The 19,788-nt window shown below is 35.4% G+C and overlaps 1 protein-coding gene and 1 long non-coding RNA gene across 2 annotated transcripts in view; one reads left to right on the top strand and one right to left on the bottom strand.

The window, feature by feature from the left end:
- The window catches only part of LOC136840313 (uncharacterized), a 256,437-nt gene extending 254,127 nt beyond the window's left edge, over positions 1-2,310 (top strand). The window contains exon 4 of the mRNA XM_067107012.1: positions 106-2,310. Coding sequence (XP_066963113.1) covers positions 106-947 — 842 coding nt within the window. The 3' untranslated portion in view covers positions 948-2,310. The remainder of the gene's footprint in view (positions 1-105) is intronic.
- LOC136840316 (uncharacterized) overlaps positions 1-19,788 on the bottom strand; it is a 315,086-nt gene that overhangs the window by 142,698 nt on the left and 152,600 nt on the right. Inside the window, exon 3 of the long non-coding RNA XR_010853583.1 lies at positions 14,559-14,742. This is a non-coding gene — a long non-coding RNA (uncharacterized lncRNA). The remainder of the gene's footprint in view (positions 1-14,558; positions 14,743-19,788) is intronic.

Raw genomic sequence — 19,788 nt, 5'->3', positions numbered from 1 at the left:
TTCTTGCAGAATGGTGAATAGAGTGTAGAATGAGACATTTTTGAATTTTTGGCAATACTGACCTTCAAAGTTAACATGGATTAATCTGGGCATCTTGTATTCCAGATATTGTTTTAGCAATACAGTTATCTGCCATGTGTTTTGGGGCATTGCTGGCCCTTTGCATCGTGGCTTGCTGCGCCTACAAGATATGCGGCCCAGCAGAGGAAGAGGACTGGGGCTCCAGATACTCTGTTCTGAAACCTCCGCCACGCCTTCCTCCAGAGCTCCTCAGGGAAATCTACACTCTCCCATCCACAACCTCTGAGACTCCCGTAACCCGTTCAACTTCACAAAAGTACACAACGAAATCCACCCCAGTCACCCCCGCTCACCGCACAAGATCCCTAGGGGCCAGCTCAACCATCAACTTCGTGGAAGGCGGTCCACGTGTGACTTCCGTCAGTACAGATCCAATACCCAACCACATACGCCCTGCAGCGAGCCTAGGAAACTTGCCAAACGGTGGACCTGGAAGTTCATCAGCGGGAGAAATCACTCCGGCCCCACCTAGGCGCCACGACTCTGACCACAGGCACCGGTCGTCTGGACACAGGGGCCACTCGTCTGGAAGCAAGTCTCCTAAGATCCTGAATCTTGGATGTATGCTGGATGGAAGACCAAGACTTCTGACGCTTTCTGCAGTGTCATCAGCCCGTGCAGCCAAAGAGGCTGCTGGAAGAGGGGCAGCCAATAGATTAGCAGCTCACGACCAGCACGATTCCACTCTGGATTTAGCTCGGGCGGCTGCGTCTGCCATTCCAAGCCTTTCGCGTAGGTCGTACTCGGAGTCATATAGTAGATCCTACTCGGATTCTTATAGAAGATCCTGCTCAGACTCATATGGTAGGTCCTGCACTGATGCATACAGCAGGTCCTGCTCTGACACACACACAGCAGTCGTCTAGTTTTTCAGCTGAATTGCTACAATTACAGACAGGGAATGTCAGGGCAAAAAAAAACTATTATGCAACGTTATTTTGAGATAGGAAATAGGAACACTGTATGAGTGGGTTGACTACAAAGTATAGTTCTGGAAGAAATGAAGGTTTAGGCAATGACAGCTCTAGGGTGCCACTGTTGAAGGCTTTATAACGAAAAGATGGTTTGGGTGATGACGATTCTAGGGCTGCATGCAATCGTTTACCTGCCTACCCTAAGCTTTAAGTATCAAAACAACAGGAACATTCCAATTGACAAATGACTCAAACTCTGCTAGAATTTAACTCCAATCTGTGCGTAATCACACCATTTTATGAAAAGACTTTGTACGTGCATTATAGGTAGATCATTATATTTAAGACCAGTTGTAGAGAGAAGAGAAAATGTACATTACATTCCATTTACACTGAAAACAATTTGCATTTGTTACTGATAAGTGTGAGTTCATTAGAAAAACAAAATGAAACGTAGAGGAAAGACTGTTCACAGATTTTTGTGCTTCATCTTCATAAAACATTTCGTCATGAAGAAGAGGAACCATTTTCAGGATCCCTGATTGGATATTATATTGTAGAAAAAAAAATGTAAATAGTAATCGCATAGAGAGTTATTTCGCATCATAGATTTGACTGAAATTAATGTTTAATATAGGATTTATGTAATGATTAGATGATACGATATTCTCACTTTTGAATGGAACGTTTCTTGTCACAAACAATTCAAAATAATTTACTGCTAGCTTACTAGTTCGTTTGAAAAGTATATTGCCCCAAAAACAATTTAAGAGCTCTTACCAGCTTGCTAGATACTGACTTCTCATGAGCTGTAAAACCTTTAGAGAGGCATTTATACTTAGGAAGAACAATCTTTTATAACATTCAGAGTCTTGTGCAACTGCAAACATTAAAAAACACAACGAAAAATTCTATTTTGTGTATATATGTTGCATATGCTAGGATTTTATACCTGGAGGTTATATCACTGGGAATGAGAATGTGTTCGTAGTGGTAATACTGCATTTGCATTTCACACTGTGCTCAAAATGTCATGTTATTCATGTTACTTCATTCTGGCGAGCAATTTCCTTCAATGGTTTCCATGAATGTTAAATCCTCCACATATTTGTACTGATATCTTTTCATGAACGACGATGATAATCCGGATATTTCACGACTGGAAGCGTCCCCGTTTCACAACCAAGTGAAAGTCTTCCGTCAGAAATTGTGTCAGCATTAAAATCGTGCTCTAAATAAAATTTATAAATATAATCCCCCTTTTTAAGATAATTGGTAGTACAAAATCAATTGAATTAAGAAAAAAAAAAAAGAAGCTAAATCAATAAACATTCCATCAACCCTTAAAAGAATCAAAATTAGAACTCAAAAACCGCTGTACAGGGAATGACAATATAAACACTCCGCCCGTGAAAGCGGAGCTTAAATACACATTTATGCATAAAATACCTCAGATAATATTTATTTTAGGTTACGTAGCTTAATCATAGGCTAAACACGGATCACGGGAAGGAGAGTGAAGGCGGAAATAAGCTCTGCAAGTATCTGTTTCCAAATTTATCCGCGGCAAATAGTTGGACTTCGGAAGTGGTTATTTTGTCTTAGAAGGGTTGTACTTTTAGTGTTTCTAGAGTTTAAAATCATTGTGTAACAAATGCATATAGATGTATATACAAGATATATATATATATATATATATATATATATATATATATATATATATATATATATATATATATATATATATATATATATATATATATATATATATATATATATATATATATATATATATATATATATATATATATATATATATATATATATAAGCCCACACAAACACATGTAAGCACAAACATGCAGATGCACTATCTCACGTACAAGAGAGTGCATTTGTAATTACTGTACAAATAAAACATTTATTGCTCTAATAACAAAGAATGTGATAGTCGGTAGCTTTTACGAAATATGGGCTAATTATGTCTTCGAAGCCTTACTGGAAATAAAAAAAAAGTATAGTCAAATATGTTTTCAACCGTTTGTGTGTGTTTAGTGAAGAAAATGTTCTCGACTCGAAAAACTGAAAATTACAAAAAAAAAAAAAAAAAAATATATGATACCTCATTTCACCCAGTCTGGACTGAAGGTATTTTCTTATACAAAGGATGTTTGATGGGAATCAGTATTATTCAAGACTTCGTTCTATAAGAAATCCGTTGAATAGCACCCACTTCGTCGTGCTCACTTTTCAAGCCAGTGTTCCCATTTGATAGCTTTTAGCTGTGTTTAAAAGGTAGAGGTGTATTTTTACATTTTATATGTATGTGAATATTTATACATATATATATATAGGTCTGTATACAGATTAGTGTGACTCGATTTGTTAATAGCGTGCAGACGTATACAGAACATATTTAATTCATACACACACACACACACATCTACATATGTATGTATGTATATATGTATGTATGTGTATACATGTATGTATGTATGTATGCATGTATATACATATATATATATGTATATATGTATATATATATATATATATATATATATATATATGTATATATATACATATATATATGTATATACACATATACTGTATACATATATGTATACATACGTATATATCAGTAAGCCCATTCTCCTAGAAAGTGGGCTTCCGAAAAGAAACAAGAACACAGTCACAACCAATCACCACAACCATCAACCACAGAGTTAATCCTCAAAGTGCTCATTAATTATGCTTTCCGCAGTTTCATCTTGCAAGAACTTCTCTAGAGCTCCTGTGATCATGGCCCAATTTAAACACCTGTCCTGTACTATCTGGCCAGTAATTGTACCAAAAGGCTCTTCAGTTTCGCCTTGTCCCTTTCTGAACACAGTGTTTTCCTCAGTTTCATCTTGTAGGAATTTCTCTAGAGCTCCTGCTATTATGCCCCCCCCTTTCAGACACCTGTCCTGTACTAAGTGGCCAGTAATTGTACCAAAAGGGTCTTCAGTTTCGCCTTGTCCCTTTCTGAACACACAGTGTTTTCCTCAGTTTCATCTTGTAGGAATTTCTCTAGAGCTCCTGCTATTATACACCCCCCTCTTTTCAGAAACCTGCCCTGTACTATCTAACCCAGAGCTAATACTAAAGCTTCCTCTGCTCCTTTTAGCCTGAACTTCTGAATTATATTTCATTTCTGTAGCTAAATGTCACCTATTTTTCCCATACAAGCAAAATTTCTAGGATCCTTATAGTCGTTCATCTGATTCCTAAACTCTTTACATTATGTCTGTCTCGTCTACTCTCCTAATTGTAACTGTATCCCCTTTTTGTCTCACCAATTGCCAAACAAGCCATTTTTTTCCAGGCAAACTAAAAAGCAACAATTCATTCCAGCCTCAACTACCAAACAAACAGTTGATTCTAACACGTTCCTCGTTTTAAATTGCTTACTCTCATTCATAGACTGTTCTTCCATTATAGAAATTTTTGACAAAATAATTTATTGAGAAATGTTTTACTTCTCTATTTATCCAATTTCATAACTCTACAATACTTTTCAACAGATTCTGATGCTACCTTTCTTTCTTACATTACACGAGTCAGTTTTTTGGTCTTTCATTTCATCGGAGTTCATTAAGTTACTTTCAAATACCTGTATAAACAAAAAAAAATCTGAATCTTTCCACCATCTATAAAAAGAATTAACAATTACTTTCGGACACCTGTATAAATAAAAAAAAATCTGAATCTTTCCACCATCTTTAAAAAGAATTAGCAGTTACTTTCAGATACCTATATTAACGAAAAATCTGAAGTTTCCTACCATCTACAAAAAGAAGTAACTGTTGTTTCTTTTTATAGATGGTGGCAAAATTCTGAGTTTTTGTTCATGCAGGTATCTGAAAGTAATTGATATTTCTTTTTATTGATGGTGGCAAAATTCTGAGTTTTTGTTCATGCAGGTGTCTGATCTGATTATTTTTTATAGATGGTGGCAAAATTCTGAGTTTTTGTTCATTGTCTTTATTATTTTTTATAGATGGTGGCAAAATTCTGAGTTTTTGTTCATACAGGTGTCTGGAAGCAATTGCTATTCCTTTTTATAGATGGTGGAAAGATACCTGTATGAACAAAAATTCTAAATCTTTCCACCATCCATAAAAATTGAATAACTTTTGTCCACAGTCCTTGATGCCATTTACTTTTGTTTACTTTCCCTTGCATCGTTCAGATTCAACTTTCTTTCCCTCACAAGCACTTTCAGGTCGTAGCACTTGCCTCTGCAGCTCTCTCTCGCTGTCACCAGGTACCAGCACACGATAAAGTCCACAGTAGTATGTATGTGTATGCTGCTACAACTGTATACAGGAGGCTGAAGAGGCCAAATGATCAATTTGGCGAAAGCTTCCTGTATGTAGCAATCCACACACATACTACTGCGGACTTTAATTTTCCATTTAAGATCACGGGAAAGTGATGATATCAAATTACTCTGTCTTACTAACTCCGTTAATCTCATATCTCATTTCATATTCACGTTCGTCTGTGTACTGATTCGTAGAGTCATTCTTCAGCCATTCACATCACAAAATGAATAATAATCATTCTTCTCGCTAAGCCTGTTGAAATCGTTTCCTTTAACAGACATGGCCCCGGTAGAGGGGTAGCGCCGTGAGTGGACCTCATGCGGTGCACTGTAGGCATTCCTTAAGGTTCTTTGCAGCGTCCCTTAGCTGCAACCCCTTTCGCTCTTTATTTCTCTACCGCCCTCCATATTCTCTCTTTCTTCCACCTTGCTTTCCTCAGCCCTCTCGTAACAATTGATTCAAAGTGCAACTGCAAAGGATTCTCCTCCTGCCACACCTTCTCAAACCTTTCACTGTCAATTTCCGTTTCGGCGCTGAATGGCCTCATCACACAGGTCCCAGCGCTTGGCCCTTGGCCTAAATTCTATATCCAGTCCAACAGGCAAGCTTTCCTGGTCAAAGAGATTCAATGACACTGTTACCACACAAGTCCAACTTCTCTTTTGCAATGCCACAGGAAGCCTCTCCTTTCGTTTGTAAACATTATTGCATCCACAAAGGCCGCTTCTATAAATATTCTGAGCTTTGCATGAACTGTTTCAGACCTGCCTCCGTCTACGCTCCTTATCCAGAAACTTATCAGAATAATCAGTCCATCTACAAAGGGTTTCAGTCTCTTCAGATAGGGTGTCTTCGTTTGCATTTTCATCACTCATTTTCATACACTCATTGATATGTGTATATATGTGTGTATATATATATATATATATATATATATATATATATATATATATATATATATATATATATATATATATATATATATATATATATATATATATATATATATATATATATATATATATAATATTTATATATAGATAAACAGATAGATAGATACTTCAGCACATAACGCTCAACACTTAGAAATGTCACACCATTAGCTATTGGCTGCTAACTCACACCTTTCAAGAAGCAAAACAAATATTCAACCTTTGAAGTCCTTTTGTAAATAAGATGTGTATTTTCATCAATATTTTAAGGATTCTGGTGAATTTACCACTTGCGATATTAAAAGAAATATTTTTTAAATAAAGATAAAAAAAAAAATTTTATTCATTTCATATTTTATTTTCGTAAACAGGACTTAACAATAAGGCAAAATCTAATCAAAGATTGGAAATAGATCTAAAGTTAACTGAAATTAATTACAAATATGACGGATTGGTTGCGTATAGAAGACATTATAAAATGTTTATTGTTGCTATTTTTGACTTCCCTCGTTTTTACGGAAAACTTCCCACTGAACAAAGAAGAGAGAGAGAGAGAGAGAGAGAGAGAGAGAGAGAGAGAGAGAGAGAGAGAGAGAGAGAGAGAGATTTGTATTATATTAAAATTGGAGAACTTTGCAGTAGCATCATCTAAAATAATTTCCTAGTTTAAATAAAGAGTGAAGGGAGAAGTTTCTATGTTTAATCTGAAGGGTTAAAGAGAATCTCAGAAATCTTCCCTTTTTGTAAACATCATGCTTTTGTTATTTGTTTCTTTTTTTTTTTTAATGACTGAAATAAAGATTTTTTTAAAATGTTAGCAGTTCAATGGAATTTTCTCCCAATCTTATACGATGCCCAAATATGAATATTCATGCACAAACAACTGGACTCATCTCAGTTCACAGGATATATTTGAAATCTCTGTACTTTCAAAGTCTTCTGAATGCAATATTATAGCCAGGAGTCTATTTTTTGAACTCCGTCATTCCTAGAGACCTAAAATTGAATCTTCTGATATGACGAACCTTTTGAAAGATCTGCATTACAAAGGAATCTGTATGCATTGTTCAGTCAGAAAGATTGACGTCTGATATTAAAAAATTTGTTTGCATGTTAATAAATTTTTATCTATTTATTAATTCAGTAATTTTTTTTTTCAATACTGAAAATTTCTTCTTTTTGTATTTCAGACTTCAATCTTACTTTTTCTAATGTTCCATAATATTCTTTGAATAGGTTTCAAGTCACTGGCCCCTTTGATGGGCTTGTTCCATAATGAATAATTTCATCTACTGAATAATAATAATAATAATAATAATAATAATAATAATAATAATAATAATAATAATAATAATAATCTTCTAAAAGATTTGAACTTCAGGCAGATTCTCTGAAATATTTTCCCTCGACTAAAATCCCACTGAACTGTACTCTCTAAATCATCTAAATTCGACTGAAATGCCTATTCTCGCCTCTCTCTCGTCTCATGGATGTGTGTGTGTGTGTGTGTGTGTGTGTGTGACACTACTCGTCCCGTCTGATATTACACAAACTCATAATGTAATCATGAATTCCACCGATGAGATATCAAACACACGGCAGAAGCCCCCCAAAGACATTATTGTTCTTCTAGTGTCCACCTCCGGTACGCATCTCGACAATGAACGTTCCTCTAACCTCCTCGACCCCACAACACTCACTAGTTTCCAGGTCTTCCTATGAATCATGTTGGTTGGCTGTACAGTAAGAGCAATTTTAACACTTTCTTAGACTCATTATATATATATATATTATATAACAATAGCTGAAGAAGTATTTTCTAGACCTTTACAAAACTCCATAGTTCAGAGAGCATCTATAGGGTAGCAGCAAAGGCACAAATATGTAACAGGCGAGATTTTTTCGAAGACATTGCATTTTTGTAGGTGTTAGGGCTTCTTTCGGTACGCTCGTGATTTTCCAGTTGCCCGCCATGTTTTTGCTTTCGAGGTGTATTTAATCATAATTTCTGTACCTTACGATGATGACAAGGTCATGACCACCACCCAAAGTGTTTCACGGAAATATGTAAGTACTGTGTACTGTTCCTGTTTGTACTGTCTTTGTCATAGGATTCACAAATAAAAGTTATATAAAACGTGTTGTTAATCCAACCTTCCTACCGGCGTTTTGACGTATATTCTTATTTATTATTATTCAAATAGTTTTACTAGACCACTGCTGAGCTGATCGCCAAGGTTGGCCCAAAGGATTTGTATTTAACTTATGTTTATAATTTTTTATATGTTATGTTAATTGAACTAAAATTTTTCAAAACTTTATAACTGGATTAATTGGAAATTTCACCTGATGGATTTATTTCCAAAACTTGATACCAGCTGCCGATTGTGCTTTGGACATTCACACAATCAATGTTTGATTGTCATCATTACTTGACATCCAGAGCATTCAGAAGCAGGGTTAAGTAGGTAACCTTTTGTGGGTAATACTGCAAAACGACTAATGTTTTGAAGTCAAGGTTTTTTGCACTATTATTAAAAATATCCATTAGATAACTAAGTAGCTTTCTAATATATCTTAGAGAAAATAAGCGAAATAGATTTCATTTTAACGTCTCCATCATCAGTTAAGCTGCGGAAAAAAGACCTTTTGATAAGCAGTTTCATTTCGGTAATTTTTTTTTCCGGGAGTAAAAATCAAATTCTGAGTAAGTTTCCCATCAAAATGATTTTGGATTAAGCAACTTTATTTCACTTTTCTGGTTTTTATTAGCCCGTTGCTACGAGAAATAAGAAATAATTCGATCTTAAAGACTTTTTTTTATTTATTTCTCATTTTATTCATAGCAATTTGAATAATATTTTCATGGACTGAAGTTTGAAAAGCTGCAAAATTTCACAGCGTCTCAACCGAAATCGTGTTTTCTTACAGTGAAATTTGGTGAAGGGGATAAAAAAATATTTGACATTCATTTTTGAATGACTGATTGCTCAAATGAAATATAGTTTCTATAGTATCATATAAAAACGTTATTTTTAAAAATTTAGCCACTTAGGGCAATAATCCTCAGTGCGACATCTCAAGTTTAGTTATTTATGTCTTTCAATCATGCATTATCTGGAAACATAGTGACCGAGTGCTGGAATTTGGTTTGAAGCTTGAATGTATGTGTCAAGAACTGAATTTAAAATTGAAATGATGTTTAATTTGCTTTCAGTCATGTTCCATTCAAGATCTCATCCAAGATTGCCACGGAGCTAATGTTGACATTCTGAGAGGCCTTGCGATTATGAAATTCAGTTTTAGTTTATTCTTTCACTCACTACACCGAAAGTCGATTCCCAACTTGCCATCCATGGGAGGCAAATGAATGTTCTGTTTTTATTTTTAATGCCACATAGATAATGACTGTCTGACATGTCTTCAGTTACAGCTATAGTTTTTTTTATTGGTGGGTAAATGGCCACCACTGAGTAGAGATCATTTAAAATGTGTACCACTAAAGCGATGTTGGATTACAGTATCCACTTACCCTTACAGGGCTCCAAAGATTTGGCTTGATTTATATATTTCCATAATAGAAGAAACTACAAAGACCCCACCTTACATACTCCTGATCCTGTTTTCACTAAAATGTGGTTACTCTTCTTCAACATCTCCGCCACCAAAGGCATCCTAAGTCTCAAACTGGCACCTCCTCTTGTCTTCCCCTTACAGACGCCTATCACACAAGTGCCCCTAAAGTTCAGATAGCTGTCAATCTAGCAAGACTACAGAGAACATCTTCAGAATATCAAAACACCAAGAGAACCAGAAGATATATACACCCCATTAACAATCTTTGCCACCAAAGGGACTACACATTGACAACTGCCTCCTAAACTTGCTTGGCCAGCAAAACATATGCCCACTTGCAAATTTCCAGCACCAGGAAAATTCCAGATTTGACTTGACATGTGAAATGTTTCCTCTGACAAATACTTACCTCAGAGGGAACACCAGGTTTTAAAGCTCACTGCCCTTGCTCGGGCCACAGAACGTATCATTTAACAAAGATGTATCTTGAAAGGGATCACAGGTTTCAAATCACCACCTACTCTTAGCTAAAAATATCCATATCTTCTTACTTCTGTTAACCACTAATGTAACCCTTTGTTTCCAAATCACCAGCTACATAAACTTTCTACTAGTCATAACCCTCTCGTGAAACTTTCCTGCAAAAGGAGGCCGAAATTTGTGAGCGCCTGCTCTTGCTTGCCTCGCAAGGTGTACTATTCAAGGAACCCCAGTTATCAAATTATCTTGCTTGGCTTGCAAGATAAAACCTCTTTTTATAATATTCAGCCCTAAAGGAACCCGGACAATTTTAAATGACCGCCTACTCTTTTTCACTTGAGTTGCAAGACATACCCTTTAGCAAATATTCACCCCTAAAGGAACCCCCCCAAAATTTCAATTTCTCACCATTTCTAGTTTGGCCTGCAAGATAGACACTTTTTTTTTTAACATCCAGCACCAAATGAACCAAAAATGACCATCTACTCTATCTTGCCTGGGCTGCAAGACACACCCTTCTAACAAATATTCACCCCTAAAGGAACCCCCCCAAAAATTTCAAACCATTTCTAGTTTGGCAAGATAGACACTTTTTTTTAACATCCAGCTTGCTTGGCTCCAAATGGGTCACGTCACAATTGTAGCGAAAGAAAGAATTCCGCATTTCAGTAAGTAACAGTTTCCTACTAATGTCTGATCATGGCGGCACTAAGAGCTCGCTCCTTGTTGTGGTATAGCTGTGTTTTAGTCGAACGCTCCGTCACAATGTGCCTCTTGCTTGTGGAAGATCAACCCTGTGTTGTGCTGGCAAAAATATATGTATCTATACACACTGCTGCATATCTCGCACGTATACATAATCAGCGTACGTACGTACACGCGGTATACACGCGCAGGGTGTATAAGCGTGTATGCACGTATGGATGCATGTACGTATGTGCATATGTATCACTGTGTATGTATATATCTATTATGTTGTGTATGTAACAATATATATGTATGTATATATATATATATATATATATATATATATATATATATATATATATATATATATATATATATATATATATATATATATGCATTAGTTATGGGTCAGTTGTTGTAAACTAGTTCAGTGTAATATCATTTCTTCGTTTTAAGGCATTGAATCCTTCAATGTGTGACTGTTATGTGAATGTTCATGAGACCTGTTTAAGTGTAAGTATAAGTCAAGTAAAAAATATATATATATCTGCGTTGTTGCTTTTTTTTCAAATCCAGTTAAGTGGATTTTTTGAAGGACGATACGGTCTAGAGATTGGAAACGTAATTGGTTCTAGTTTTACTAAAATGGCAGCAGTTTTTGCAGTTCTTATTATTTTTATTATTGTTATCGCCCGCAACTCGATGCAAAGAAACGCAAAAGAAACATTTTGGCCTCACATCAATAAACCTTATCTGCCTTTGAAAAAAAAATAGCAATGAAGATAAACCTTATCTATCAACTGGCGCCAGCTTCTTCTTTTCGTATATAAAAAAAAAATTGCTGACGATGCATTCCGTAAAACCTTATATTTCATTTCAGTTCTTAACATGATCTTTTGGGGTAATGATTAGTTGCCCCTAACTATGATATGTGTACATAATTTTAAACAAAAATTGCCTACAGGTATCATTTTTCTTTGGTTATCAAGCAACATGGCAAAACGAAGTGATCTCTTTGTTTATTTTCTTTCATCCTTTTGGTTTGGAATTGTTCAATTTATGAGTTGGAACCTTTATGTGTCTAGAAGTAGAGACTGGCTTTTGCTTTTATTTGTCTGCCCTTCACATCCTACACCAAAACCTTCCCAGCCCCTACCCAGCACCTCCTCAAAGTCTAACGGAAGGAAAATGGGCGATAGAATACACATCAAAACACTCTTGACAGTACCGAAGGCTAAATCAAGTCATGCATGCATCTGATTAATGTCTGGTCAAATCTATGGCCAGCTAACACGCTGAACCAGGATTTCGCAACCCGGTTAAGTGGTAAAACGATTCTACTAAAAAAAAAAAAAAAAAAAGTATTTGAGCAAGAATTAAACCCATGTTCCTTTTCAAAAAGGTAGATGATACTTTCATGTATATCTCTTTTTTTTTTTTCATCTTTGGTACATCTGTATTGCATTTGTAGTTAGTGACACGAATTATACTCGTTCGCCTACCCATCACCACCACTAGACAAAAGGAGTCAACTGTATGTATATGTATATATGTGTAAATGTATATCTATGTACTTTTATACATACCAGTTGTCCTTGATCAAGGTATCTACAAACTATGCCCGACAATTACAATTTCAAAAAAGTACGGAAGAATAGAACAAAAACATTAGTTTGATCACTGTGTTATGTGCCTGTTTTTTTTTTTTTTTTTTGTAACATGGCGTCATTTGCCTAAAACTAGATATTCTGTCTTGTTCACTCATGAACGTATCAGTGTCATTGGTTGATAGTGTCCTCATTCACCACCTCTTCCAAAAGAAGGATCTCCTGTTAGCCTGACCAGGTCACTGTGAAAATATCATGTCATTCAGTGTCACATCCTACACAGTGAGGAGGTTCGTGTTGTCCTTGCTCGCGAGCGACAAAATTGAACTGACACATATTTACTGCATCTTGTTTACATCTAATCCTCTATGAAGAAATGTCCTAACACATTGGAAAGGTAATTTTGGGATTAACTCAATCAGGAATGTTTGTCTTAATAATGAGGGAAACTTAAAAACCCTTCGGTAAATAATGAACACGACAGCATAAATACATTTAGATTTTGGGTAATAATAATAATAATAATAATAATAATAATAATAATAATAATAATAATAATAATAATAATAATAATAATAATAATAATAATAATAAATACAATAATCATTATGTTTGTCATGATAATAATGATCATAATCATCTGATAAGGTTAAAAATTTGGTAAAACTGATTTTCGTTAACCAGGAAACTAGTGTGATAATTAGGTTGCAGAAGCTGACCTCACTAATCCCGTGTAAGTAAGTAAGGAACTCGTCTTCTTGTTAATGAAAAAATTGCCACTAAATACTCTCTTTATTGTATAAGGAAGTGACTGAAAACATTAAAATTAACTAAGTAAGGTTGGAAGTATTTATAATCAATTGATATCTCTCAACCACAACTCTTGTCTTTCAATTACCATTGCAGTTCCTCCTATGTACTCTCTTCAGGGACAATGAGTAACCACTCCACAACACAAGCGAAACTTCTATGGTGTTTTTTTAAATTTTATAACGACTGGGGTCTCGATCAAATGTTTTTGGAGTCACTTTGAGAGTTTCTTTTTTGTTACAAAAGCGAAAATGGAATTTATACAACTGTGTGTGTTTTTTTTTAACTCGGCATATAGAAATTGTAAAGATAAAGATTCCCTTCCTACGTTTTCCTACAAATTTTCTGTATTGGTGTGCTTCTACAATTAGCTGTCAGCGGTAAATTCTCCCCTGTTGCTATTAAAGGTGTATTCCCCAACATTCCTACCATCAGTCAATATTGTAATGGTGATTTTCCCGTTGTCTTAAAAGCTATTCCCTAAAGTCCAGTGCCATTGATGTCCTCCAACTAGCAGTTCCAATTCTGAACTCCCAGATTGTCAGAAGAACTATTCTGAGTTCCCAAGAACGAAGTGTGTGCATTTTCACAGGTGTGTGTGTGTGTGTGGAAAATATTACTCGTAAGTTAACTATATTTTTGCCTTTAATCAGATTTATAACCCATATTGTGCAGCATAAATTCCCCCTTCAGACTTCCCTTAGAAGGATTTGGAATAGCAGTAAATGCTCAGTAAGTCGGGCTACGTACTAATTTCGCTTGTCCAAATTCCTCAAAAAATTCAGACCTGCTCTCATGACTAAAGTGCACCAAAATTTGCAAGAAAACCCAGTGATCTTGCCTTGTAGGTTTCACCGGAGACTTAAAGTTCAATCACCAACTTCAAAATAAGATTCTGTGATTTGAGAGTGTGTGCATCATAGCACTGCCTATATAACAATTGCTCTGAACCACTTATAAATTTATGCCTATTAGAGTCCTGTAATCCAGAAAGCTTAATCCATTATCTGAGGCTCTTAAAAGTACCCAGGTCCATCCACGCACAGGAACTACAGATGATGAATCTCTCACTGAATTCATTTTATAACTGACATGATGCCACTTACTTTAGAATTCCTTATGTGCCATGTGTGTGAGTGGAGCCTTTGCTGGTAGATGCGGTCGAGTAATTCAGTCTTTGATCAACAAAGAAAAGTATCTCAGCTTCCATAAAATTGCAGCTGACAGATGGAAGAGGTCCAGCCTAATGCCATGTAGCTTCTTCTAATGTCGAAGAACAACCAAATGAATCTGGAATAAAATCAAGGTGTCAGTAACATAATAATAATAATAATAATAATAATAATAATAATAATAATAATAATAATAATAATAATAATAATAATAATAATCTTCATTTCAGCCCAGGGCCATTTACATGGAGTGTACAAAGTAGATAATAACATGCGCACAGTCTACATACACGAGATAAAATGATAAAAATTATAATCGGCAATATCCACACAGTTGCTGATGAAGTGGTAAAAATAGTGATTATAATAATGGTAATGACAGTACTAGTATTAAGAATAATAGTCAAAATATTAAACATCATAACAATTAAAAAAACAGGTTGCATGCAATTAATTTTCAGCTGGGGACCTTAGCTGGTTACAGAAATCAGGTCCTGAAGGCTAAATAGGAAAAGTGAAAAAAGCAAATCTTAATAATAATAATAATAATAATAATAATAATAATAATAATAATAATAATAATAATAATAATAATAACACATTCTGCAGATGACACTTTAGTAAATTGCAAAACATAGAGAATAAGTATGAACAGCAACTCAGGCCACCCCTGTGTGAAGGAAGCTAACGCCAGTTTATGGAACAGACACCTCAGTGTATTGGTAACATAACTGAGGAACATAGAGTTCGCTTATTAGCAATGTAAGTAATATTCGTTAGCTTTCCAATCCACAATAATTCACAGGTCGTGATTGACATCTGGCTTTTGTCTGAAAACAGTCACAGAAAATCTGACTTAGAGAATATTCACAGGTCGTGATTGAGATCTGGGTTTTGTCTGAAAACAGTCACAGAAAGTCTGACTTAGAGAATATCCACAGGTTGTGGTTGAGATCTGGGTTTTGTCTGAAAAGTCACAGAAAGTCTGACTTAGAGAATATTCACAGGTCGTGATTGAGATCTGGGTTTTGTCTGAAAACAGTCACAAAAAGTTTGACTTAGAGAATATTCACAGGTCGTGATTGAGATCTGGGTTTTGTCTGAAAAGTCACAGAAAGTCTGACTTAGAGAATATCCACAGGTCGTGATTGAGATCTGGGTTTTGTCTGAAAACAGTCACAAAAAGTCTGACTTAGAGAATATTCACAGGTCGTGATTGAGATCTGGGTTTTGTCTGAAAAGTCACAAAAAGTCTGACTTAGAGAATATCCACAGGTTGTGATTGAGATCTGGGTTTTGTCTGAAAAGTCACAGAAAGTCTGACTTAGAGAATATTCACAGGTCGTGATTGAGATCTGGGTTTTGTCTGAAAACAGTCACAAAAAGTCTGACTTAGAGAATATCCACAGGTTGTGATTGAGATCTGGGTTTTGTCTGAAAAGTCACAGAAAGTCTGACTTAGAGAATATTCACAGGTCGTGATTGAGATCTGGGTTTTGTCTGAAAACAGTCACAAAAAGTCTGACTTAGAGAATATCCACAGGTTGTGATTGAGATCTGGGTTTTGTCTGAAAAGTCACAGAAAGTCTGACTTAGAGAATATTCACAGGTCGTGATTGAGATCTGGGTTTTGTCTGAAAACAGTCACAGAAAGTCTGACTTAGAGAATATCCACAGGTCGTGATTGAGATCTGGGTTTTGTCTGAAAACAGTCACAAAAAGTTTGACTTAGAGAATATTCACAGGTCGTGATTGAGATCTGGGTTTTGTCTGAAAAGTCACAGAAAGTCTGACTTAGAGAATATCCACAGGTCGAGATTGAGATCTGGGTTTTGTCTGAAAACAGTCACAGAAAGTCTGACTTAGAGAATATCCACAGGTTGTGATTGAGATCTGGGTTTTGTCTGAAAAGTCACAGAAAGTCTGACTTAGAGAATATTCACAGGTCGTGATTGAGATCTGGGTTTTGTCTGAAAAGTCACAGAAAGTCTGACTTAGAGAATATCCACAGGTCGTGATTGAGATCTGGGTTTTGTCTGAAAACAGTCACAGAAAGTCTGACTTAGAGAATATCCACAGGTCGTGATTGAGATCTGGGTTTTGTCTGAAAAGTCACAGAAAGTCTGACTTAGAGAATATCCACAGGTTGTGATTGAGATCTGGGTTTTGTCTGAAAAGTCACAGAAAGTCTGACTTAGAGAATATCCACAGGTCGTGATTGAGATCTGGGTTTTGTCTGAAAACAGTCACAGAAAGTCTGACTTAGAGAATATCCACAGGTTGTGATTGAGATCTGGGTTTTGTCTGAAAACAGTCACAGAAAGTCTGACTTAGAGAATATCCACAGGTTGTGATTGAGATCTGGGTTTTGTTTGAAAACAGCCACAGAAAGTCTGACTTAGCATCCGCAGGTCGTGATCGTGACTGAGGTCTGGATTTTGTCTGAAAACAGAGTCACAGAAAGACTGACTTAAAGAGCATTCACAGGTCGTGATTGATATTTGGGTTTTGTCTGAAAACAGAGTCACAGAAAGTCTGACTTAGAGAGCATTCACAGGTCGTGACTGAGGTCTGAATTTTGTCTGAAAACAGAGTCACAGAAAGTCTGACTTAGAGAGCATTCACAGGTCGTGACTGAGGTCTGAATTTTGTCTGAAAACAGAGTCACAGAAAGTCTGACTTAGAGAGCATTCACAGGTCGTGAGTGAGGTCTGGTTTTCTATGAAATTAGAGTTACAGAAGCCTGACTTAGAAAGCATTTACTGAGAGGGTTTTTATCTATTGATTTCAATTTCCTTAGTATGCTCAATTCACTGGGAATGTATGTATGTCATTCTTGGAACCGATAAGTGTTTTCTCAGGGGCGGGAGTGAGACAGAGACAAAACCTACATTACATGGGATGTAATGATAATAATAATAATAATAATAATAATAATAATAATAATAATAATAAAAACCTGGATAATTCTAATGTTCTATAACGATAAAGTATCAACGTTGATCACGTGGCTTGTAATCGTCATACTTAGTATTTTGTTAACTGTTTATAACATAAACTGAATAAAAATAAATGATTATTCATAAGATGAAGAGTCAATAAAATATAATAATATAGTTAATTAGACAAATTTTTGTAATAAATGTTTTAAAATTCTAGTTAATTCTCTGTGATCGTAAATAATCAACTTTTAACATCCAGCGTCCCTGGAGACAAATATAAATATGCGACAATGAACAAAATTACGTTTCGCACATAAACAAAAAACTGTTTTCAAGGGAAGTAAAATTTTTTTGTGTGGGTAGGAATCATCACATTTGAAAAATGGTAAAAAAAAAAAAAATATATCACCGCATTTGAAAAGGGGTCAAAAAATATATCATCTCTCCATGATGTATTCATGAATCCTCTTTAGCGCAGTCTATGGTCTCTCCATGAAATGTATATTTTCATTTTATGTGTGAAAGAACGCTTGCATGTTCATGTGCTGTCCCTTAGTCTTACCAAAGAGAATCTATATATATATTATAAGCTGTTACGCGTGTAGCTGAACGCAACTCTTTTTGTTTTCAATATACAGTGGTGTTGATCCTAAATATATAATGAGAAATTTTTCGTAACTGTAGCCCTTGTTTTTTTCCCTTCACTCAAAAAAAAAATGGTTATAAATCATTACAAAGGCCTGATTTCCAAATTCACAAGGTAACGATTGATATTGCCTTAAATTCAGCTGGAATTCAGTATAAAATACTACATAAATACTGGCAATTGAATTATGACAGCAACGAGGTAACTCTTCTTTGTAATTTCTATATGAGTACTGTGAAGTGAATATTGTATCTATTCAAACTTTTAATATTAATAATGATCCTGAAGTACTCTAGTAAAGGACAAAATTCCCCCGTTGAAATCTTTCCCTGTCTTTCCCGTTTGTACATTAAATTATTCCAATTTCCCCTTGCACTAACGCCTTAAAAATTGCCAATTGTTCCTATCTGGTTTGAACACCTCATTCCTGACTATTTTGCACCCAGTACCATTCCTCCCTCCCCATACAATGAGCCACACATCTATATATATATATATATCTATATATTAGGATCAAACCCCATTTTCCTAGATACAGTTTAGAAAGCAATTGTCGTTATCATGATGTTTCAAAGTTTATGATTACAGGTTTGAATGCCCAGTGAAAGAAAAATTATCAGAGGTAAACCTTTCATATTATAAGCACTGATCATACAAAACTTTTAGACAGTCTCTTCGTTTGGCTTCTAAAAAGAGATCTCTAGTTTCCCTTCAGTAGTGTTCTTATGTGTATGTTAGAATTAACCACCCACAGGCTTCCTCTGTACAGACTGAATTGGCTTCTCCATCAGCCAGACCCATCTCTCTCTCTACCTCTGTCTTCTATAGCAGTGTTCTCATTACTCTCTAGTTTGGACCTCCCGTAGCTTCCAGAGTCTCTCTCTATATATATTATATTGACATTTGCTCGCTGTAAATCTCTTAGTGCAACAGATTTTGTGCTTTCCTGGTAATCTGATATTTTAACCCATTCGATTCTGCATTCATAGCAGTTGTTCCTGTCATTGCTTTTATATATATATATCTCTATTTTTTTTCTATATATATTTACCCATAAGCGTTCACAGGTAAGATTTAATATCTATCTGCTTCTAGATATGACTGTTAGATATAATGGAACCTTTAGATACACATTCCTGGTATGCTGCCCAACATTATGAAATAACCACAAAATGATATCTTGACTAATTTATATGTTTCCAGAAGTTGATCATGTACTTGTATTTCACTGTACTGACCCTCCCCGCGAGGGATCTAAAACCTTACTTGAGGCATGTTGTTGAACATATGAAAATAAAAGCTAGTTGTTGAACATCTGAGCTTATCTGTAGCAAATTAAAACTGTGTTACAATGAATGGTGGCCACGACTCTCAGCGTTTTGCCAAGAGAGAGAGAGAACGAAAAAGAGAGAGAATGAGAGAGAGAGAAAGAAAGAAAGAAAAGAAAGAAAAAAAAAGAGAGAGAGAGAGAGAATTCCAGTATTCCTTTTCTTGGCTAATCCAAACCTGAAGTCCGTGGCCTGTGTAGGAAATATATATATTCACGTTTTAATCTTATGTGTACCATGTGAATAGA

This window comes from Macrobrachium rosenbergii, chromosome 7, assembly GCF_040412425.1.
Source record: "Macrobrachium rosenbergii isolate ZJJX-2024 chromosome 7, ASM4041242v1, whole genome shotgun sequence".
Classification (NCBI taxonomy): Eukaryota; Metazoa; Arthropoda; class Malacostraca; order Decapoda; family Palaemonidae; genus Macrobrachium; species Macrobrachium rosenbergii.
Note: the sequence above shows the minus strand (reverse complement) of the source record. Positions and strands in the feature narration are given on the sequence as shown.